Source organism: Oryza brachyantha, chromosome 5 (genome assembly GCF_000231095.2).
Source record: "Oryza brachyantha chromosome 5, ObraRS2, whole genome shotgun sequence".
Taxonomy (NCBI): Eukaryota; Viridiplantae; Streptophyta; class Magnoliopsida; order Poales; family Poaceae; genus Oryza; species Oryza brachyantha.
Window position 1 is genome coordinate 14,545,079 of NC_023167.2, and position 23,939 is coordinate 14,569,017.

Below are 23,939 nucleotides of genomic sequence, written 5' to 3' on the forward strand. Positions count from 1 at the left end.
GGGAGTGCGTTGCGGTGTGGGCATGTCACGTACGCGCGCGAACGCCGACACCGACGCCGACGCGCATACGAGCTGAGCTGACGGCCACTCGACGCCCTCTCCCCGCGCGCGGCTCGATCGCCCGGTGGATCGCGTCCTACGGGTGTGCGCGTGCAGTGTGTGTGTACGAGCTTTCCTAGATGAGGAGGCCACACGACGTACATACGGGACGCGACGCGACGCTGCAGCGCGCAGTCCCGCGCGCTGGGTGAGAGCGGAGGTTGGCGAAGACGAGGAGCAGAGCTAGTGGCTTCGTTCTTTTCCCGGGCTTTTCTCCCATTCATCCACACCCGGTCTCGCTGCGGTGGGATCGATCCTATTCTTAGGCCGCGGCCGGACCAAACCGGGACGGTTAAGCGAGGGCCGCACGTTCGCGCGCGGGGGGTGCTCTATGGCCGCGGCCGCAACGACGACGACGACGTCGTCCACCGCAACCACCTGCTCCTCGTCGTCGACCAGCCCCATCCAGCCGGCCGTGCCGCACCGGCGGCGGCTCAACGACATCGAGCGCGTCGACTACGCGCACGCGGCGGCGGACGACTGCGCCGGCGTCGTCGCGCTCGACGCCTCCGCGGACGACGGCGAGGGCGGGCACGGGCACGGGCCCGTCACGCCGCGCAGCGGGAGGGCGGCGCTGCTGTTGGCGCGCAGGAAGCGCGCGTGGGTCGTCGTGGGCGCCGTCGGGGCGGGAGGGCAGGCGTGGATGAGGGCCGTCGTGCTGTGCCTGCTCGTCCTCGTCGCGGTCGTCGGGTTCCTGGGATCGCACCGGCGAGGCGGCGGCGCGGGCTCTGTCGCCGGCGGCGGCGGCGGCGGCGGCGACGACGACGACGGCGGGAGGCTCGTCAAGAGGGTGGAGGTGGCCGATGCCGACGTGATGGGGTGGACGGAGGAGAACCTGACGGCTCTCACGCGCCGCCCGCCCGACCCGCCGGTGCGTACGTGCACTCCCCATTAATCACTCGATCAAGTCTCACTACTACTACTCCTACTTCACTTGATCATCTCTTTCATTACGATGATCATTTAGTCACTAATAACTAACTATGCATGCCCCCTCTTCCGACATAACCACACCTTCTCGACCTTATTTTTACTGGGCATTCAGTGAACTCTCTGAACTGAGTTCCTTTCTGATCAAATGGGAGTAGTGTTCTACAGAAAAACACATTTTTTTTTTCAGATATGTCCAAATCCAAATGGGGTCAGTAAATTAGTTGCAAAACCTTGGTCGATAGAAAAAGGAGATACGGAAGTGTGCTTTCATCTAGGACCTTTGAGGACATTGCTTGTATTTGTTGTTAGCGTTATTCAAACGGCACCAAAAACAAGCAGAAACTGTGTGACGTTAGTTGCAGAGTCTATAATCGATGCATCCCATTTATCTCTCGACATTTTTTTTTGCAAATGATTTTCTTGTTCTTTTCGGTGTTTATTTGTCTCTACATACAAGATACATCGCTTTAGTCTTTTTTTTTTCTGGTCGCTGTTGAGCAATAGTGGCCTCGCGTGCCAGTTGTCACTCGTAATTCATAAGTCGTAATGAGATGTTGGTGCGATGTTGATGCCGCCGAGGCTGATTTAGTAATTTGTAGTAATTGAAGTGATGCATTTCAATTCAAGGTGTAAACAGAAAATGTAGCGCATAAACAGAAAATGTTTTGGGTGGTAGATATTAATGCACAGCACATTTGTATTCTTTAAACTAACGCTAGTTTTATTACAAACTGAGTTTAGTTGACTAAAACGGATATAACTTTCCATAAGACATCTTAACATTGCGATGTCTTTTGCGGCTTGTGATTGATATTCTATTACTTTGTAAGATTCGTCTTTACCCAGTTGGCAATTCTCTTAGGCGATCGTTTTAAGTCAGAATATATATTTAGAACCCCTTACCTAGTAGTGGTAGGGACATCAAGATTTATGGTGTATTGGTTTAGGACGGAGCTGGCAGAGACTGTCAGAAAGCGATCTTGTGTTCATGTTCAGACAAGAAATTTCATTCCCGAATGCAAGACATCCATTCAAATGTCTGCTGTGCTGACTCACCTTTACTCAAGTTTCCTTTATAACATCGACAGATACCTGAGATATGGATGAAGCCAGACAGTGAGGGTTATAGCCAGTGCATTGAACGCCCAAAGAATCATCGCAGTAAGTTTCTCTCTGTAAATCTTTCACTCCAGTCTGTTCCAGCTCCAGTTCCAATCTCAATTCTCAAGTTGAGTATCCTTACTGCAGGGACTAACAATGCAACTGTTGGCTATCTAATTGTTGATGCAAACGGGGGGCTAAACCAGATGAGAATGGGGGTACGTATCTGTTTAAACAGTTTAACATGCAATGCTTTTCGGCTAACTCTTACTCCTTGGAAACTATTCTTACAGATAAGTGATATGGTTGCAGTGTCAAAGATCATGAATGCATCACTAGTAATTCCCACTCTAGATCATCAGTCATTCTGGACTGATCCAAGGTTTGTATCTTTTCTACTGAAGGTCATCCCTTAGGCCCTTATAAAAAAACCAAGGGAAACTGACCATTGGTCCTTGAATATAGTGATTTCAAAGATATATTCGATGTTGAGCACTTCAAGGAAATATTAAAGGAAGATATTGTAATTGTGGATTCCCTTCCACCAGCTTACAAAAGGGTGAAACCCTATATGAGAGCACCTACCTCTTGGTCCAGGGTAGGTGTTCAAAACATTTGTTCCTGTGATTGCACAGAAAAGAAATTCAGAAAACGTTTGAGTAGGCTAATGAATTGATAGCTCTATTTTGCAGGCCTCCTTTTACAGAGATTTTTCAAGGATACTAAAGAGGTACAAAGTAGTGAGGTTTACCCACACAGATTCACGTATAGTGAATAATGGTCTTGCCCCTTCCCTCCAACGTCTCCGTTGTCGTGCGAATTACAAAGCACTTCAATACAGGAAGGAAATAGAGGAGCTCGGTCACACCCTAGTAGATAGACTTAGAAATGGAACGGATCATTATATTGCACTTCATTTAAGGTACTGAAAACTCAAAACATTCGGAGACCACCTTACTGCATTTCCTGCAAAGAAACCGTTTACAGATCAGCAAGCATCCATTTTTCTTTCTTGATTGTTTTACAGATATGAGAAAGACATGTTGTCCTTCACTGGTTGCAATCACAACCTGACAATTTACGAGGCAGACGAACTTACGGACATGCGACTCAAAGTGAGGCACTGGAAGGAGAAGGAAATCAACAGTGAGGAGAAGAGACTCCAAGGCGGCTGTCCCATGACTCCTCGCGAAGCTGCAGTCTTCCTTAAAGCTATGGGGTATCCTTCCACCACAAAGATATACATTGTGGCTGGTGAAATATACGGTGCACATAGCATGGATGCGTTAAAAGTTGAATACCCAAACATCTACACACACTACAGTCTATCCACAGTAGATGAATTAGAACCGCTTGAGTTGTATCAAAACAGGCTAGCTGCGGTGGATTATATAGTAGCTCTTCAGAGTGATGTTTTTGTTTATACATATGATGGAAATATGGCCAGAGCAGTTCAGGGTCACAGAAGATTTGAAGGATTCCGGAAAACTATAAACCCTGATAGGTATGTATCTTCATATAATAGAAGTTTCTTTTCCTGGTTGCAGCCTTTCAATATATATTTTTCTATCTATAGGCTGAAGTTTGTGGAGCTCATTGACAAGATGGACGAAGGTTCTATAGACTGGAACGAATTTCAAACTGAGGTGAAGAAGCATCATGAAAACAGACTTGGAGGTCCATACGACAGATTACCAGGTGAAAGTCCAAGGCAAGAGGAATACTTCTACTCAAATCCTATCCCCGGGTGCCTCTGCAGAAAGGTACAAAAAAACAAGGTGAAATAGATTTATCTCAAAGGGAGATGATCCGGTCTTCAAGAGGGCATGAATTCTTCAAAGGAAAACAGCTTCAGCACCTGCAACATGGATGGAGACGACACTTCCTCACAAGTCACAGATTGCATCACAAGGAAGTCCAAGTAAACTGACAATTTATCCTAGGCTGGCTGACCTTACATGTAGTTCAGGGCATGGGGCCAAGATAAGTGCTGCGTTTTCAAAGATTTGTCCATCAAAGGGTGAAAGAAGAGATCCTGAAGTGCTAGAAGAATTAATGTATCATCAATTATAGGAACAGCCAGAATGAAAGCTCTTCATTGAGGCTGATTGTAGTTAGCCGACACACATTTCTCATGTTCTTGACGCTATCTGATTCGTTGTAGTGGACATCTTACCTCCAGATGGATTCATAACAGCGATGGAACAAGCCGCCTTCAGTATAAACGAAAGACAAACATACTTTAGTAGGTTAGGTCAGATCAATAAATATTTGTAAAGCTAGCAGAAATGCCAGTGATATGCCAGATACATCAAATTTAGCTTCCAGTAATGTGGTTTCTGTTGTAATCACATCTGCTATTCTTCAGGAGAAACTACACACTGAGATTCAGAAGTTAATTGGAAAGGATGCATGAAACAAACTGAACACCATCAAAGGAAGGTGGCCTCACCTCACCCATGAGACGTCCCCGAGGCAGGGGCTGAAGGTGAAGGCGGCGGCGGAGAGGACGGCATGAGGAGTCAGTACACGGGTGTGAGCGAGGCCAGTGAGGTTGGAATCCGGCACCGACCACGACGCTGCGGCGAGCTCGGAGGAGGCGAGGAAGCCAACTTGCCGGAGTCGGGTACCCTACGCCGGCGAGCTCGGCGGCGGCGCGGGCGCTCCTCTTGACACGGCGGAGACCGGAAGGCCGAAGAACCGGAGAAGACTCCTTTCTGGGCCAACCCATTTCTCTCAAGCAGGTAATACGGGCCGCGGGTAATCCACATTTTCGTTCTGGGCCAAATAATTTAGGTCCGTAGTTTCCTTTCCGGCCCACATGACATGGGCCGCACATAGTCCGCACCTATGATCCGGTGTAGAATTTTTTAAATTTTAAATTTTATTTAATAAATAATTTACAAAACTATATTTTCGTTTTGGGCGATGACCACGCGGTGACAATTTTACAGTTTGACCTCTTTGTAAGGGCAATAAGAGCGACAAGATGGTAAATTGCAAAACTATGCTCCTACAAGAGTTCGACTTCTAGTCTCGAGGATAAAAAAGAGTGAAGATAACTGCTTAGCTAAGATAATACTTATGATTAAATAATTAAATATGTTATATATATACGTATCAAACCACGATTCAATCGACCACTTCACGGTCTCACCGTTCTCGTGCAAGCATGGCAATTTTATAATTTGGAGGACGGCAAGGAGCCAAACTGTAAATTTACGATAATGCCATCGCCCGTCGCTGACCCACTCCACCTCCATGCCGTCTGTCACGTCATCTGGCCACAGGGGGCGGATGGCAGACGCGCGGCCCAGCTGGTTGGAGGCGAGGCGGCCCAGATGTCCACAGTAGGCTGATGGCATGGCAGACACGCAGCTCAGCTGGCTGGCGCAGGACGAACTGGCCCATAAAGGCGAAGTGGTCATAGTGGGCTAACGTACCATGGCGGGCTGCAGTAGGCCTAGTGGGCCAACGTACCAAGACATCCGCTTGGAATGTTAGGTTTCCCAGTCTCCCACCGGCCGTCCGGACGATCTCGCCCCCCGCGCTAGGGTTTGGGGAGCAGAGGCGACTCCCAGCCGCCGCCGTCAGGCACCTCCCAGCGGCCGCCGTTGGGTCCCCTCCCAGCGGCCGCCGTTGGGTCCCCTCCCAGCCGCAGCCGCCGTCGGGCCCAGTCTTAGTCACCGCTGCCGTTGGGCGCGCTCCCAGCCGCCATTGAGGTCCCCGTGGCAGCAGCAGGTACCCATCCTTTATCTTGTAGCGCTAATTTCTCCTCGCGACTCTTGCTGCTCTATGCAATGGATTTTGCGCTGTGGATTTGTGGGCATCATATTCGGTTGTCTCTGCAAGATGCCTGGACGGCATCAGCAACAGGGCAGAAAAAGCTTCAATAATTTTAGCAATTTTAGCGTACAACAAGCTCTTGTGGATACAAACTGTGATATTGTTGTCATTTAAGAATAAATGAATTGATTGGCTGGGATATGGTCTTGCATTTTGTACACTGGCTTTGGTCGCCTTGGAGTTCAGTCTTATGCTGAATTAGCAAGAATGAAAGGGTTGTCATGTGCTTGATTTGTCCTTCACAATCATGTCTGTCGGCCGACCAGACCAAGTTCACATTGATAAATTTTAAGCTTGATCAACTAATCACGAGTAGCTTTCAGTTAATACTACTAAAATGATCTGATTTGTTGGATTTGGGAGTGGGTACTTTTGGTATTGTTAGAGGTATCTGATCTGGTCTAGTTAAAGTTTTACCTAAATTTCTTGCACAACACACAGTAAATCAGTTCAGCAAATTATGCTAGTGATATGTTAGTATGAGCCATGAAATTTGGACTGCCTAATCAAACTGATTCTGATTCTCTCCGGATTCTGATTCAGGGAGAATTAGAACATAATCAGGAGCTCTACCAAACAGGCTCGAGGTATACTAGCGGTGATTCCTCCTCCCTCCTGTTCCCTTTTTTCTTCCCTGAGAGCAACAGTGATGTTACATCCATCTTAACTCATCCTTGCACTATGAGTCCAACGGTGAAGAAAGAAATTGGGGAATATGTAGTCTGAGATGCTCTGTTGTTCCTCAATTTTCTTACATTATTCGTCTATTTGCAGATTTATGATTCTTCATAATGCCTTTGGTTTATAAAGAGACTGGATATTTCACCCGTTGTTCATTTTCGTTTTCTTTCAAGTTCTGAAGTGTGAGAGCAACAATGATGTTACATCCATCTTAACTCATCCTTGCACTATGAGTCCAACGGTGAAGAAAGAAATTGGGGAATATGTAGTCTGAGATGCTCTGTTGTTCCTCAACTTTCTTACATTATTCTACTATTTGCGGCTTTATGATTTTTCATCATGCCTTTGGTTGATAAAGAGACTGGATATTTCACCTGTTGTTCATTTTCGTCTTCTTTCAAGTTCTGAAGTGTGAGGGCAACAATGATGTTAGATCCATACCCATCCTTGCACTATGAGGTTACCCATGAAGAAAACATTGGGGAATTTGTAGTCTGAGATGCTCTCCTGTTCGCGTTGTTCTTTAATTTGTTGATTTTTGGCTTTGGCTTTGGCTTTATGCTTCTTGGTTCCTCTTGTGGATACTGACTTCAGTGTCTTTCCATGGCTTGGTTGTTAGATGGGGAAGGCAAAGCGTGCGTCGATTTTTATCAGGCTTGTTTCAGCAGCTGGAACTGGGTTTTTCTATGTCAAACGCAAGAATCCTCGGCGGATCACAGAGAAGCTTGAATTTAGGAAGTACGATCCACGAGTGAACAAGCATGTTCTCTTTACAGAAGCAAAGATGAAGTGAGATGCACTGGGCTTCTGTCTTCTCCACAATGTACGGAGCTCAATAACCTGCAAGAATTTCGTTTAGGAATCTTTGTACTGTAAGAATGATATGCCACCCTGTTCTAGGGTACTACCAGATTTTAATGCAGACAATTTCAACAAGCATGAGTTCGATCATGATTAGCAATATGTTTTTGTTATGCCCGTGGGTTGTGTTTTCGGAGTGGACTGCAGCCCTTGAAACCAAAAGTTTCTGTTATTCTAATCTGCCAAATTCTAGTAAGGCAAAATCGTACGGAAACTTGGCTGAATCCATTCATTTGTAGTGTCTATTGACCTACAGCAGATTCACTCTACCTGGAAGTCAGCTTGAATTCGATCGCACGGAAACAGAAATGCTATTTGACCGCAATCCGCGCAGAAACAGAAATTCTTGCCTTGCCTTTACTTTCTAACGCTGGTTTGGAAGGCACTATATAAAATGCTGTGAATATCTTACAAAATTCTCTTCCAAGCTATAAATTCCTTTGAAGATCTTGTAAAATTCACCCGTTCCAGATAGTGCGAGCCTACGGTGTTGAACTTTGTTTAACCGTTCTAGATACTGTGATTCTACGGTGCTAAGCTTGAACCTTTCTATACGATACCGTATTACAGTGAATAATAACTTCCCCGCAATTTACCTGAGCTAGCGATATAGATGCTACCAATAGTCCTCATCTCTGGACTTTCACGGATTTGATACTGACTGGATTACCTCTGTTTGATATTATAAAATGATTAGGTTTTCCATAGATTCATAAATATGCTAATGAATAAGAAACATATATAAAACATATATATAGATTGATCTATGAACGAGAGAATTGATGCGATTAACCAGCATGCATGGATGTACCTCCATTTCCATCGTTTTACTGTGAAAATAAAGCACTGCATGCACGCAGCCAGGGTGTTCTTCCATGAGTTGCTAGCTCATGGTTAGTGCAACTGTATCCGGTGTTACGTAAAGGCCATGGCTGGTGGGCCGTTTGTCTTAACTTTTCTAGGCCGAAGTCTTCTTGTGTCGTCTCGGGCTTCTCCGGTCCGAAGCATCCAAGGAGCAAATGGGCATACGGGACAAAGCAAATTTGCAGCTGTGTCTGTAGACATTTCAATGGATCAGCAAGACAGTAACTTTTATAGCAACTAGTGTCTTTACACACGGTGGCACTCTGTAAGAAATACCAGCAGAATTTTCCAGGGAGAAGAAGCATTTGCAGTGGACCTAAGTCGCTTGTCAGGTCCAAGAGAGAGCCGACGGCAGCTGGCTGAGGCTGTAGCGAATGATTCCGACTTGAACGAAGGCCAAACTTGAGCCTTTCCTGTTGCCGGACGTGACACAGCCTGCTAAACTGGGCTTGGCCTTAGCTTCTGATTCCTTTCTGTAACAGCGACGGCCCTGTGACCTGGACCACGTTGCCTTACCTGTTTACGATGTGATTGTTCGGTACTTTTGTGAAAAAAAGTGGAAGAACATATTTATATAAAAATAATTTATAAATAATATTTTTATATATTTATTTTTAGTGACATAAAAGGTAATACTGAAAAATAAACTACGGTGAAAAAACCTTATAATCAACTCCAAATATAAGGTGAAAAATTTAAATTTTGACTTACAAGCATAAACAGAAACGAAAAGACGTGGTGTACCTGTTTCAACTGAAAACGCTAGTCATTCGTCTTTTCCCTTATGCTTATGTTTATAAGCTAAAATTTAAATTATCAAATTTAAATTTAGAGTTAATTTTATGGTTTTTTATCATAGTTTTTTTTGTCTTTGCTTTTAAATCATTAAGAACACATATATAAAAATTATTTTTAATTATTCTTAATCATTAAAAAGGGTTTTGTATGCTGGTAAAAGCAAAATAACGAGACTGTGAGCCTCTGCTACTATTTCACCCCAAAAAACCTACGAAGTTCTGCAAACAGGATAGCACTCTTTTGGGTAGGCTAGGTTGTTTTCTGTCCTCCTATTGTTTGAATGACATCTGATATAGTTTTTCATCTTTTAGTGTTTTTTTTATCTCTAGTGGTTGTTGGTCATGGTCAGATGTTGCAAAGTATCTAGCATGCGTCAGTAAATCTCATGATAAGTCTCCAAAGATTTATATTGAATTTCAATCGGAACTTCTCTTGACCCAATGACGCAAGAGCCACAAGGGACTGTCCGCGTAAATTGCAACTAATATATGGTACAATATACGAATAGATTGCTTCGTAGCACAAGTGCAAAATTGCAAAGTAAAGCTCATCTTATTCCAGGACATCTGAACACACTGTAATTCGAAATGGTGGGTACTAAACCGATTGTTAAAAGGCTGCTGCATTATCTACTTCACAATTTAGCAACTGAGACCATCGGCTATATACTCAATCTTTACAGGAATCCTGTTTTTATAACAGGCCTTGGACAACGACGATAAGGCCCTGTTTAGTTCCCAAAAAATTTCACCCAAAAACATCACATCGAATCTTTAGACATCTAAATAGAGTATTAAACATAGATGAAACGAAAACATAATTGCACAGTTATGTGAGAAATCAGACGAATCTTTTGATCCTAATTAGTCCATGATTAGCCATAAGTGCTACAGTAACCAATATGTGCTAATGACAGCTTAATTAGGCTCAAAAAATTCGTCTCGCGGTTTCTACCCGAGCTATGAAGTTCGTTTTTTCATTCGTGTCCAAAAACTACTTCCGACATTCAGTCAAACGTTCGATGTAACCATTCCTTAAAAAAATTTGCCATCTAAACATCACCTAAATTGGAAGCTGCCATATGCATATGCCACACACTGCCACTTCATGACACCTGCAAGGTAGCTAGCTAGCTAGCTCTGGATGAAATAAATCTAGAGGATTCCATGATCTCGCTCGCAGTCCTGCGCCGTCAGCACAGTTATAAATGTAAGGTCCTAGCTTGATCGTCTTCAACATGCCTTGCCTCCAGTTGGCATCAGCAGCTGCAACCTGCGTTGCAATCATGGTGCGAGTGAACCTGCAGCCTAATCCTCGCCATGATTCTAATGTCTCCTCGTCCCTTTGCCACGAAATGTTGCCCCTGTTTTTATCTGCTGCTCATCTTATTCATCATGTCCTTCGAGGCATTAACTTCTAACTACAAACATTTAATCCGAGTGTTCGACAATTGACATCCATGATTCCACAAATATATGGTCCTTACCAGTACATATTTACATGCATTTATCGTGCTTGATTATATTGAATTCTCGAATCTGCGTGCCTACCTTATCAGCCTTTGCATTAACTCGATCTCTGATTCTTTCACGCTTTAAGCAATGGCACTGCTACGAGCCTACGACATTCACAGTGCTTTTGCATCAATACTACTAAATGTGTTACAAGTACGTACTTGCTAGCAAATCTCTAGCCATTATAGACTGTATATATCTGTTGCTGGTACACCTCGTCAGCTCTTTCCGTTAATTTATAGCCTGCCATGGTTGCTGTCTGAATTTATGGAGGCGCAAGCTAGAGTTCCTCTTTTAGATCTGACGGCCCTGATGGAGCAACATAACTCGGAAGATTCTTCTTCTCTGCATACTGATAGTATTATATATATGGATAATTGCCATCTTGTTTGGCTACCTGCCATTAATTGGTTGCAAAAATTCCAATATTTGTCTGCTATCTGTACATATCAAGTGCAACAAATGTCTGAGAAAAGTGTGGTGAAGGTCACCAACCAAACCATCTGTAGTTACTGCACACAAATCATTAGAATCACTCTATCTATGCTTCTGTTGGACTAATTATTTGTTTGATATGTAGTGGGTAGGTTTCAATGCTCAGTGGAAATAGAAAGACTGAACATGCAGCTAACAGCCTAGGACTGAAAGAGTAGGTATCAAGTCTGGTTCAAAAGCATGCACTTGTTAGCTAGAAAGAACTTAACAATTAATCACACCTTGCTTATAGATTATATGTGACTTAATTGATGTTGTTAGTATGGTTGTAGCACAGTGTATGTCTTGTTCCTTTGTTAATTATTGCCATGGTGGGAGGGTTGACACCTAACCACTGTTACTCCCCTTTTCTCTTTCAGGGCTTCAAAGTTCAGAGAGAGGGTAGCATCATGATCATGTTGCTTTAGTCAGAAGAAAGTCACACACATCCCTACTGATCTTTGAGTTGAGAACTTAAGATACCATGCCTATGATCTTCTATACAAGCAAGTTGCATGTCCCTACTTATGGTCACTGGACGGTGGGCCATATGTTCATGGGACCCCACTGTCGGTGACATTATGTAAGGATAGAGAAATTAGAGAATTTTATGTATGTGCTCCTCAGGCCATGGACCATGCATGTATGGGGTCACGGATGGCTGAATGGAAACAGCACGAAAACATAAAATATTTTTAACTTTGCCGTTTGGATAGTAGCAGGGTTGGTGATACTTTGCGTTTGTGGTGGTTAAGCAGTTGACACGATGTTCCTGATCGTTTTCCTGCTTCCATTATTTCCCTAGATTCCTGCTACTATTGACACAATGTCTTTGCAGGTTTGCCCTCGTTTTAGCAGTTTCCTATTGTGCTTCCAGTTCCATGCATGTCACTGAACTAGTTATAGTCTGAATTTGATCAATATTTTTCTACTACCTTTTTTACGAAAACAGGAGCTTAGGCAGCGTTTAGATAGCAAATTTTTTTGCAAAAGATGTCATCTCACACGTTTGACCAGATGTCGAGAGCGGTTTTCGGATACAAATGCAAAAACAAATTATAGATTCCGCCAAGAAACTGTGAGACGAATCTTTTGAGCCTAATTAATCCGTCATTAGCATATGTTGGTACTGTAGCACTTATGGCTAATCATGGACTAATTAGGCTCAAAAGATTCGTCTTAAGATTTCTTCCGTAACTGTGCAATTAGTTTTTTGGTTCATCTAGGTTTAATGTTTTATTTAGGTGTCCAAAAATTTGATGTGATGTTTTTAGAAAAATATTTTGGGAACTAAACAAGGGCCTTATTTTCATAGGATATAAACAGGGTTATAGTCTTGCATAACAAGTGCATTGTTATTGAAAAACTTGCCTACGACACAAGTGAGCTGCCCTTTTGGCATTCCTGTCCTGAAATTTCCTTCAGATCTCCCGTCATCAGTGACAAGCATTTCTCCTGGCACTCTGGCAGTTTATATTATTACACGAACTGTCCTGACAAATTATGGCTCTTGTTTCGGTAATGGTAATTTTTCCCTGACTCCGAGCGAAGATAAACGTAGCATATCATTATAGTATTAGCTTAAAAAACACAATGATTCAGTTAACAAGACATATACATGACAAGGTGACAATTAAACACCAGAATTACTGCCAAACTTCCAATCAAATATATTGCGGAAGAGTATATTTACGGTACTCTGCTATTCTAATACCAGTTTCTCATCAGTATAAAGATCTCAAACGTTAATTTATAATTTCTAATATCGTAAAATATTCTACTCCGTAGTTGCCGTGGTATAAATAGTCTAAATTAGTTCAACTGCAACGAAGGCATAGCATCTTCTACAGTAAATGGGTAGCATGACCCAGCTCTCCCGCCCACATCCTCCCCAGTTCTCCCACCTCCCCACACCTAAAAAAATTCTAATTTCTCTGATTAACTTAAATTGAATGCATTTTTAACATTTTTTTATTTTAATGTTCCATTTTAAAAAAGTTTCTCCTTTTCTCCTTCACTTACTCAGCCAGAGCACCTTGTTTTTCTCGGCTGTAAAATGTGTTCGGTGATAATTATAACTACCTCAAATAATTTAAGTTCATGACAATAATGTGAACGTTCGTTTCAAGCAAAAATGTTGTCGTTTTTCCATTTAGTAAGGAGAATCGACTCACTGCATTGGAATGTGATTCTTCTTTCAAGTTCCTACTTAGGTTGTCAGTAGGTGTGTTTATTTGGTACTCCATCCGTTTCATAATGCAAGACTTTTTAGGCTTGTCTAGATTTATTGGAGGTTAATGAATCTAGATATATATATATAAATTATATACATTCCTTAATTGATGAATTTAGACAAGGCTAAAAAGTCTTACAATATGAAACGGAGGTAGCAATTGGTATAGCTCTAGTTGTCATTGGTCAAATCCATGTAATTTTTTTCATGTACGTAGGTTAAAGTAAGTTTACTCTATTTAATTAGTATTTGCTAAATAAATTTCTCATTTTTATCTTTAAAGGGCCATCTTTTCGGTTTTCGAGGAAAAAGTTAAATGACATATTTACGAACAGAAAATAATTTATGAATAAAACTTTTATATATGTATTTATAGCGATCTAAAAGCCAAGGCTGAGAAAAAATACGATGAAAAAAATCTTAAAATCAACTCCAGATTTAGAAATACTTCTCTTTTTTGAAGAGAACAATATAAAAAATCATGTACTCGTAATGTCTGAAAAACAATATTTTGATCTTTGTAGCACATGGAGAATTGTAATTGATGATTATGAACAACGCGAGAGATCTAAACACTATTATTTCTAGATCTAAACACTATTATTTATAGCAATAACTGCGTAAATAGGTTATAAATGAACATGACATACGAATGGTTAGGTTCAAAGCATGAGATGATTCAAAGGTATATGGTGTCTCGGTGCCTGTTGAGCTTTTGATTTCAACTATATACTTATTGTTGTGGAAATTTGTATGAATATAACGGAAGAAAATTAGTTGCTTGTGTGGTTAGCATATTGCTTCTGTCAGTTCTGTGGTAACTCTCTTCCAGAAATACTTGCATTGGTGACTAATTAAGTAGATTAGCTACACTAAATAGGTTGTTAATGTATATAATGTATGGATGCTTGTGATCAAGCTATGAGAGGGATCCATAGGCTATTATTCTGCTGCCTCCGTCTCATAATAATCTTATTTTTCGATTTCTGTGTCCAACGCTTTGACCATTCGTTTTATTTAAAAAATTTATATAAAAACTTTAAAAATTAGTCATGCATAAACTATTATTCATATTTTACCATCTGATAACAATGAAAATATTAATCACAAAAAATTGACATAAAAGAAAGAGTTAAAATATTGTATCTAGAAACTGAAAAATGAGCTTAATATGGAACATAGATAAGTTGTCTTAATGCATGTTAAGCTTTCGGTGACACCGTGCATCGTTGTGAGAATCTGTATGAATATAAGATAAGCAAATTGCTTGCTTATATGGTTAGCACAGTTATTACTGTTTATGAAATAAAGCTATTGTCAAGTGTAAACATGTGTGTATATTTGTATATATAATTACATAAGTGGATTGATAAGTCCCATCCAAAACTAATAATATTATTTGATAATTAACTATTAGATTGACTACACTAAGTAGGTTGATAGTATGGATGGTTGTGATCAGAGCATAGAGGGATCCAATGAATATTATTCTAAATGAGGTGGCTCAATACATGGTAAGTTTTTGATAACTACTATATGGGATATATAATTATATATCAGATTAGAAATTAAATAATTCAATTTAGTTTATATTGGTAAAGAGGGGCTGCAAATGCAACTCTTTATAAAAGCATTAGGGCCTTGTTCTTTAGTTAGTTAAGTAATCGGCACGACAAAACGCAGTGACAAATTAATATATAATTAATTAATTAATACTTATAAAAAAATAAAAAATATTGACATAGTTTTTAAAAGCAACTTTCGTATAGAAACTTTTTTTTAAAATAAACATATAGTTTAGCTGTCTAGGAACCATGCGTATAAAAAACAAGAGAATCTGACTTACTACACGGCTTATGAGTGTTTACCAATAAGAACCCAAAAAATCACTAAATCTATACATATATAAAAAGCATTTTATGATCCGTTTTGATCCAGAATTCTTTGCTCATTATTATTATTATTATTATTATTATTATTATTATTATTATTATTATTATTATTATTATTATTATTTGCGGGGAAGATGTACATTAATTAACTACAGGAAGTATCAAGTCATCAAGAGCACAAAAGGTTAAGGTAAACAGTAAACACTATTCCCTGAATGATTTCTGTTATGATTACGAATAATCTACCCAAAAACCCCCCATTCTCCTGATAGCAACACACCACCAGCAGCAACACCAATTTGGTTATAGGAAATTAGGAAGCAACAAGGTACGAGTAGCATAGTACAGCAGCTAGACCGCTAAACCCGGGCGAGTTATCCAGGGGGGCAACCACTCCCGCCGCTCGATCGAAGCCCGGCCACACCTGCTGCATTATTTGCGTGCAGTGCAAAGCTCTGTAGCAACTGAATCATGGCGGACTCCCCTTCCTGCCTGCCTCCCCTCCAAAGCCATCCTCTGCGTGCCCTAGTGGCGAACTGCCGATCCATCGAGCAATGTATGCAACTTTGGGGCACATAATTATACGATCATGTACTGATGTACTGAGTAAAAACCATGGCAACTTGGCATGGCCAGTACTTGACGACGTACTTACTCCTTTCTCCAAAAAAAACGGACTCCGGTGCATTTTACTGGTAGCAGAATTTAATTCATATCATTGATCTATTTTTATGAAACAGCTAGGATTAAATTATAATATCAACGATATTAGGTGTAGCAGAAATTTAAAAGGGTAATATCGTCCTTTTTATTGTAGTCTTTATTGTAAATAAAATAAAATTACGAAATACCGTTAATCAAGTAATTAACAAAGTAAAAAATACATTTTTTCTACTGGTAGTATAATACTATTAGTAAAATGTATTGGAGAGGTGCTAAAAAAATGCTTTGATCCTTTTGTTACTATCTTTTACACTCTGCTAAGTACAGGGGAATCTCCCCAATCTCTAATTATCTCTGCTTAAATGCATGCGTTAAGCTGCACCATGTGAGTCTGTGATGTATGACACTAACCTATACAAAAAATTGTGATGCAGTCATGCTGACAATCAATCAAAGCAGATGCGTTTTGTTGGGTTTCTTTTTCTCGTAAAGCTGGTAACCTCATTATCTGGGAAATAAGGCTGTCAATCTACTTCGTTGTTTGCTGGTTGAGTACAGATTGAGCATGCTTCACTGAAATCATGAACTGGTTCTTCCCGAAAGAAATCATGGAAGGCTTGCCATTCACTCATCCACACCGGAGCTTCTTTTCGATCGATGATAACAGCATGGGTCTCATGAACTTGTCTGACCGAACGATCTTAAATTATTGCTCTGTGATCCTCACAATTGAGTGCAGGAGAATTTGACAAACACAAGATTCTTTGTAACTGATCTTAATAATAGAATGGCTATTGGTCAAACATTTTCTCCTAACATTAGTAAGTCATTGATAATCTAGGAGGGCCAAGACATGATAGGCATCTGCCTTTCCCTTGACATTCTTCTGTTGTTGCCCACTCTTCCCTGCTCATTCTCATAAGTTAAGGATTCTGCATGATTTTTACACAACACGCTAAGAAACAAACATTCAAGTTTTCACCTGACAGGTAATTAACAAGTCCCATGGTAGGAAGGCCATGAATCATTTTCTTTTAATTTCTTAAACAACATTGTTAAACCTGTTGAACCAGTCTATAAAAAAATACTCCTATTTTGTTGATGCCAAACATGGATAGGAAATCTATCTATCTATCTATCTATCTATCTATCTATATATATATATATATATTATGTTTTTATCTGCAGAATATTTGGCAACTGGTCTGAGAAATTGACAGATCACGAGATTTTTTTTCTCTGTTCTAAAAAAGATTTTTTTTCTCTGCTTTGTTGAGTCGTCGGTGTTTGCCTACTCCACGCCACAACATCCATCATCCACAGCTACACCCTTCCTCTCTCCAGGACCCATCCGGCAATCACCATGGCCATACCGCCATAAGACGATGAGCTGAGCTGAGACCAACCCTCCTCTCTCACTCTCTCCTCCTCCTCTCCCCGACAAGCACAGGGCTCGTCTTTTCCTTTCTTCCTCCTACCTCACTCTTTCCCCCCTCTCGCTCACACTGTGCGCGCCTGTGTGGGTGTGGCCAGTACAATCCGTTCTCTTTATTCCCCCTCTCCCCTTGTCTTGTTGCGTGGCCTGCGGTTATGGATCAGGAAACCTCACGAGAACCCCGCCGCTTTGGCCGTCCGGTGCGGCGTTAGCGGGCTCCGGTCGCATTTGGATCGCCGCTCGCGATCGCATTGCGGCTGCGTTCTTTGATTATTTCCCTTTTTGTTGTTGTCCGTCGAGGTTTGTTCTTTGGAGGTGGGATTCGGAGTGGCGGCGTTCTTTTTGTTGGTCTTCGAGAAGGAGAAATTTCTCGTCTTGGTGAGGTGGGATTTGATCTCGGGCTGTCTGAGATGATATGATTGTTGGGATTTTGTTTGGTTTTGATTGAGTTGAGGTTTCTTTTATCTGGATTAGGGGCAATGGCGGCCGACGGCGGGCTGTCGGCGATCGCCGCCGAGGACGAAGACATCGAGCGCGGCGAGCGGCGGGGCGTGGGCTCGTCGGCGGAGCGCGACGAGGAGGAGGAGGGAAGCCAGTACTTCACCGACGCGGAGGACCACCAGTCTTGGGCCTCGCACTCGCGCCACAACTCCACCGCCACCGCCTACGAGGACTACATCTCCACCTGCGCCTCCGTCCGCGCGAGCTCCTTCGACGGCGAGGATGCCGGCGAGCACTGCAGGAAGTCGTCGTGCGTGTCGGAGTGCTCGCTGGACGACGTCGACCTAGAAGCCGGTCTGGCCGATATCGTCAAGGACAGCCCCGACAAAGCTGAGAAATGCTGCCGCATTTGCCACCTCGGCCTCGAGAGCGCGGCGGCGGAGTCCGGCGCCGGCATGACGCTCGGCTGCTCCTGCAAGGGCGACCTGTCCTACTCCCACAAGCAGTGCGCCGAGACCTGGTTCAAGATTAGAGGCAACAAGTAAGCTTCCACTCATTTAATTCGGTATAATCCACTCCAGTTCACTCTCAACTACTATTTGATTAGATGCAATGTTCGAACTGACGAACTCCATGTGTTAGCTCGGATAAATTGACGATCCAATTTAGTTTATTGGATAAGGCATCAGCGTAAGAGTGAAGTAACAAGATTTATTTCAGATATACTAGGGCATATGGGTGTATGAACACATGGTTAAGGAATCTTAATAGGTGGCTGTTTTTTTTTTCCTTTGCTTTCTTTAGGCGCACAAAGGTAAAGGAGCAAATGGTGAGGGAAAAAAGGCAAAGTAGTGGATTAATTAGTAGTGTTGTAGGTATCGGGAAGGTTGAGATCATTGGAGAGGATAAAGTTAGGATTCGTTCTTTCAATCTGCTTTTTTCACAGATTCTCTGCGGCATCTGCTTGCTCCTCTGAGTGTTGTGTTGACCAAATTTGTTTCTTGATAGATGGACATGGTCTAGTACTCTTGTGCACCAGTCTATGTGACATGCCTTTTTTTCGTTTGATTTGATGGTGCAAAGGAGGTGTGATTGTGTCATCTTCCATTCTAAAAATATTTGCTTTAATGAAATTGTAGTTAAGAAAGAAGAACCATAATGTAATCCACTTAGTTTCAGTAATAAAATTTCCAACGTATCAAGATATCCTATTATACACAGGGGATAGTTGTAGAGATATTTGGCCCTAATAACCATGGGCATAGTTGCCATCGAAGTGTAAATATGAACTGGCAATACAAACTAGTCTGCAAGACGAAGATTTCTCAGTGCTGGTGCTTTCTTTCTCGTAGAAATCGGCAGTGTAAACTGAGAGAGAAATCGGCAGTGTAAACTGAGACATATGTATCTGTTTTGTTCTCGACATTATTATTTACCTCTTTTAAAGAAAAAACATAATTGCTTAGATATACTTGCCTCAGCTTGATCACTAAAGATTTGTGCAAACTACTAGCGAGAACATTTGCCGACTAATGCAGTTTATGCTAATGAGTTTAGTTCAACCATATAGTTACACACTTACACTTCAGTTTGAACCAGATATTGTCAATACGTACCATTGAAACAGTAAACCTTGACAGCTAGCTTATTTTATAAAAGTTATTTTGATTCAATTTCTAGAGCTAAGTTTATCAAAATAAGTCAAAAAGTTCATAAAAAGAATATTTACTTATGTAACATCAACTTCACTAATATCAATTGCGTTGATCATTTTTTTCAGACCATGATATGTACCAATAGTGATCTATGAAATTCTGGTCACTGCACTCGTTTGCAATTCTTGGATCTTTTGGACAATTCGTCATTTTTAAGCTTTAGCCCCTATCCAATTTTCTGTTTGTGTTATAGACAAGCGCTGCGGTAGTTGCAAATATATCTAGACTTACTGAGGAAACTCAAGAAAATGGACCATATTTGTGCATATGAACATTGGTCAGGCTCTTATCTTTACTTGCCTGTGTATCAAGATTGCATTGATCGTACTTTTGCACTGCTGAAATGACTTATTTTTTAAAACCTTACTCCCTCTGTTTTATAATGTAAGACTTTCTAGTTTTGCCTAGATTAATATAGATAGTAATTAATATAAACATATATATAATTATATATAATCATCAAGGGATGAATCTAGCCAAGGCTAAAAAGCCTTACAATATGAAACGGATGTAGTACTTGATAAGTTGATATCCTTAATATTTTTTACAGCTGTAACACTCATTCGATGACACAGCTTGTCAGTAACCTTCTGCAAATTCAGTACAATAGAATTAAATGGCCCTCAATAATATCAATCTTACTTTTAAGTGCAAAGGTAGTAGCTTTGAATGCATTTAAACTAAATGATCTATCTTTGTGTTTGCCAGGATATGTGAAATCTGTAGCTCTACCGCATGCAATGTGCTAGGTCTTGGTGATTCAGAATCAGTTGAGCAATGGAATGAATCTAATAGCACAGTACCTGTGCTATCACCACCAGCTGAAACTCAGCGATTTTGGCAAGGGCATCGATTCCTAAATTTTCTTCTTGCTTGCATGGTTTTTGCCTTTGTCATCTCATGGCTCTTTCATTTCAATGTCCCGGGCTGAGCTTCAAAACATATGGTCCTCAATAAAAGCTCCAATGCCATTACTACAAACATGTGGGTGAGATTCAGCAAATCTGAAGAACAGGCTGAGATGAAGCGAAGTTATGAAGTGGTAAAAAAATATTAGGTGGGGCATGTTGATCTTAACTGTGTCAGTGGCAATTGTCTCACCTTTATCAGGACTCCATAAGAACATAAACCGGAAGGGCAAGTTCCTCCCGTTTCCATGATCTAGATGGAGGTTGAAACAGAGAATGAAAGATGTGTTGTTCCGTCGCTAATGCTGTCATGGTTTTCTGGAAAAGATTGTGTTGTAGCCATTCCCTAGCTTCTCAGGCAATTTTTCATTTATTCTGCTGATTTGGTGTAAGTGTTACCTTGCAAGAGAAATTTGTGCTTAGTTCGGAAGCAAGTCGCCAGAAAAAAAAAACATTATTGTCAAATGCCTGGGCTTATCTGCGCGCATGGAATTGTCAGTTTTGTGGAAATAATCCTGTAATGCCCTGTTGTTTGTTACAGCACATGGTACCATAACGTGGATATGGTTGACCACAGAATGACTTGTTGAGGTAACAAAAATGACCTGTTTGTGGCCACTAGTCGGGAATTCATGAGCTTGTAGTATAAGGTAGTCATCTCTCCGTCTCAAAATGTTAATATAAGTATGTATAAGGATTTCTAGATTGATCACAAATATTTTGTCTCATAAAGAATTTATTTTTTCATTTGTTCCAAAAGATTTCAACTTCTAACCAATTAGTATTGTATTAGAGTTTATGAAAGTGAGCAAACACATTAGAGTTCGTAAAAGTATGGAGTTTACAATAGTGAGAGATATTATAGACTTTTTAGCTTTGTATTGGTATGTGTGGATAGGAGAAACATGAAGTTCTTTTTTTAAAAAAAAAAGAGGTAGTACAAAGTTTAGATTAAATGATTTACTTTGTCATTTTGGTAAGTTATTTTTGGATTCTTATATTTCTTTTGCAAGCACTGGCGTTGCTTGGAATTATTGGAATAATGAGAATCATGGGAAACAATATAGAAATAATTATATTATGTTAAAAAATTTAATCCTATCAAAACTTATATATAAAAAGAGTGGAGTGCACCAGCGGTCCCTAAACTTATGTGTATGTGTCATCTAGGTCTCTGAACTCTCAAAATATAATTTTGGATCCTCGAACTTGTTCGGGGGTATCATATAGGTCTAAACGGACTCCAACTCGCTCCATCCGTTGACGGTGGCGCCTCATGAAGTGAAAAGATGGGTCGGCATGCATCGTCCATCCGACTAATTAAAAACACCGAAAATATGGATGGTCCCTCATGAAGTTCATCCATTGCTCCATCGTCGTCAGGCATCGCGGCCACTCTACCATTTCTACTCGATGATCACCAGTGGCCATCCATTGCTCCCTGACTCCATCCTACTAGTCACTAGTCAGGCGTCGTGGCCACTCTACCATGCATGACCCATACATGCATCCATTTCATCCGGACAAGGATATGAAGCGATTTTTAGAACGCGGAAATAGAAAAAAAAAACATGATTAGAATGTCATGGCACCTTAATTTAAAATAAAAAAAACCAGAAAACTACCCGGAGAACTGTTTAGATGGAGCAAAAGAAAAACACATGATCTAGAAGTGATAGGTAGACGCAAAGAAAAAATTCCAAAGGTTGGAGCTCATATTAGGAATCCTCAAAAATCCCCGTGAAACATGCCACTATGTAGGAATCTGAAAGGAATTATAAAGATCATATCCTCTGTTCTAAACAGTCTCACTGGGATTTTCTAATATAATTCAAGTCCTTAGAAAATTCTGTGTTTTCTTTTGCTCCAAAGTATATAATCGTTGGTTTTGGACTATACATTCATCTCTACATTGTCTTTAAAGCATATCATCATTAACCATTTACGTAAATTCATAATGGGGCACTCGCTTTATCCCGTAATAAGTTCATTTTTGAGCAACTATTGCATTGGAGTTTGTAAAAATAGAAAACATGTGTATTAAAACTAGATAAAGTGATGGGAATTACATTGAGATTTGATAAAATAGAGAATATCTAGACTTCTTTTGCTTTTGCAGTGGTATATGTATGATATGTGAAAAATAAAGTTATTTTAGTGCAGAGGACATCACCGAAAGTTTTACTTAATTTCTTGCTCCAACCATTGATTCACATGCCAGTTAAACAATACCGACTCTATTTCAAAATATAAATATTTCTAGATTGTTTAGAATAGATTAAGATCGATAATAAAAGATTAAAGATACATCTTAATGAATGAGGATACGAGGGTAGGTGGGATAAAATAGAAAGAATTTTAAATAAAAAAATATTATATGAGATATGTAGCATTGTTAATAGTGCTAGAAATGTTTAGTGCATCCACGATACGCATGAGAAAATAACCTTAAGCAATAGAAAAATCCTTATAGCCTACCTTTATGCATTTGAACGAGAGTGTACACCCAAATATTGCTATAGTGAACCTTGAGCTTAAAGCCACACCATAAGAAATAATAAATTAGGTTGTCTTTTCAATTGTATGCATATACTGATGATTGGTGCTTCTTTTGGGGCTCCAGCTAAGGCCTTGTTTAAGGACTTGTTTAGTTCCTAAAATTTTTTTCTAAAAACATTACATCAAATTTTTAGACACCTAAATAAAGCATTAAATATAGATGAATCAAAAAACTAATTACACAGTTATGGAAGAAATTTTGAGACAAATCTTTTGAGCCTAATTAGTCCATAATTAGCCATAAGTGCTACAGTAACCAACATGTGCTAATGACGGATTAATTAGGCTCAAAAGATTCGTCTCGTGGTTTCTAGGCTAGCCGTGAAATTCGTTTTTTCATTCGTGTCTGAAAACCCCTTCCGACATCCGGTCAAACATTTAACACGACACTTCTCCTAAAAATTTTCTCAATCTAAACATCACCTAAGACGAAGAAATGACTCTAAACACCATAATGTTTGTTATAGGTACAAAGACATCCATATGGGTCCCACCTTATATCTATTATAGGTTTTAAATTACATTTTAAAGAAACGGGGTGAGTAGTTGTAAAAGCAGATGAAACTGAAATTCTTATATCGAAATAAAAGAAGTGAAAAAGCTTGACACGTCGCCAATTCGCCATTCAACCCCAACAAACAGCCGAGTACTCATCATCGCGCTATCGCTCAACGGGAGACGGGCCTGCGCCTATACCGGCCGCACCCATACGTCGCCGCTCACGGGACGCCGCGCATGCGGCACGTGCTGTCCCGTGAGCGCGTCGACAAGGCGAAAAGCACGGGGCCAAGAAGCCGGCAAAGCTTCCGGGGTCCGGCACCGCCAAGAGACAGTTGCTCCAACGCCTCACGCGGTCACGCCATCTACATTCTACAAAAGCCATCGGCAAAAGGAACCGAAATGGTACAACTACAAACGAGAC

At 40.9% G+C, this 23,939-nt stretch overlaps 2 protein-coding genes and 3 non-coding genes across 6 annotated transcripts; all 5 read left to right on the forward strand.

Annotated features, from left to right (window-relative positions):
- The first annotated feature begins 200 nt into the window (after window positions 1-200).
- LOC102709084 (O-fucosyltransferase 19-like) lies at window positions 201-4,453 on the forward strand. Its single transcript, XM_040524474.1, has 8 exons — window positions 201-970; window positions 2,121-2,193; window positions 2,281-2,351; window positions 2,427-2,515; window positions 2,599-2,731; window positions 2,826-3,055; window positions 3,161-3,637; window positions 3,710-4,453. Exons 1-8 carry the CDS (start codon window positions 431-433, stop codon window positions 3,918-3,920), a joined length of 1,824 nt encoding a protein of 607 aa, XP_040380408.1. The 5' UTR covers window positions 201-430; the 3' UTR covers window positions 3,921-4,453.
- A 2,163-nt stretch (window positions 4,454-6,616) lies between these two features.
- On the forward strand, window positions 6,617-6,712 carry LOC121054596. The gene has a single exon (XR_005811984.1). It is a non-coding gene; the product is annotated as a small nucleolar RNA snoR26 (small nucleolar RNA).
- Window positions 6,713-6,845: 133 nt separating this feature from the next.
- LOC121054597 lies at window positions 6,846-6,941 on the forward strand. Its single transcript, XR_005811985.1, has one exon. It is a non-coding gene; the product is annotated as a small nucleolar RNA snoR26 (small nucleolar RNA).
- A 133-nt stretch (window positions 6,942-7,074) lies between these two features.
- Window positions 7,075-7,165, forward strand: LOC121054598. The gene has a single exon (XR_005811986.1). It is a non-coding gene; the product is annotated as a small nucleolar RNA snoR26 (small nucleolar RNA).
- A 10,093-nt stretch (window positions 7,166-17,258) lies between these two features.
- LOC102709370 lies at window positions 17,259-21,171 on the forward strand. Of its 2 annotated transcripts, none has more exons than XM_040524719.1 (3): window positions 17,259-17,772; window positions 17,869-18,376; window positions 20,259-21,171. In XM_040524719.1, the coding sequence occupies exons 2-3, from the start codon at window positions 17,874-17,876 to the stop codon at window positions 20,479-20,481; spliced, it is 726 nt and encodes a 241-aa protein (XP_040380653.1). In that variant the 5' UTR covers window positions 17,259-17,772; window positions 17,869-17,873; the 3' UTR covers window positions 20,482-21,171. The 2 variants fall into 2 exon arrangements, with proteins under 2 accessions (XP_040380653.1, XP_006655371.2); XM_006655308.3 differs by having other exon boundaries at window positions 17,259-17,777; window positions 20,259-21,170.
- Window positions 21,172-23,939: the final 2,768 nt, after the last annotated feature.

What these genes read in the sequence shown, in the direction of transcription:
- LOC102709084 (XM_040524474.1), top strand. Translation starts at nt 431, where the DNA reads ATGGCCGCGGCCGCAACGACGACGACGACGTCGTCCACCGCAACCACC. An exon ending in CACCTACCTCTTGGTCCAGG is followed by an intron (nt 2,732 to 2,825) that starts GTAGGTGTTCAA and finishes TCTATTTTGCAG; the next exon opens with GCCTCCTTTTACAGAGATTT. An exon ending in TATATTGCACTTCATTTAAG is followed by an intron (nt 3,056 to 3,160) that starts GTACTGAAAACT and finishes ATTGTTTTACAG; the next exon opens with ATATGAGAAAGACATGTTGT.
- LOC102709370 (XM_040524719.1), top strand. Translation starts at nt 17,874, where the DNA reads ATGGCGGCCGACGGCGGGCTGTCGGCGATCGCCGCCGAGGACGAAGAC. An exon ending in TTCAAGATTAGAGGCAACAA is followed by an intron (nt 18,377 to 20,258) that starts GTAAGCTTCCAC and finishes TGTGTTTGCCAG; the next exon opens with GATATGTGAAATCTGTAGCT.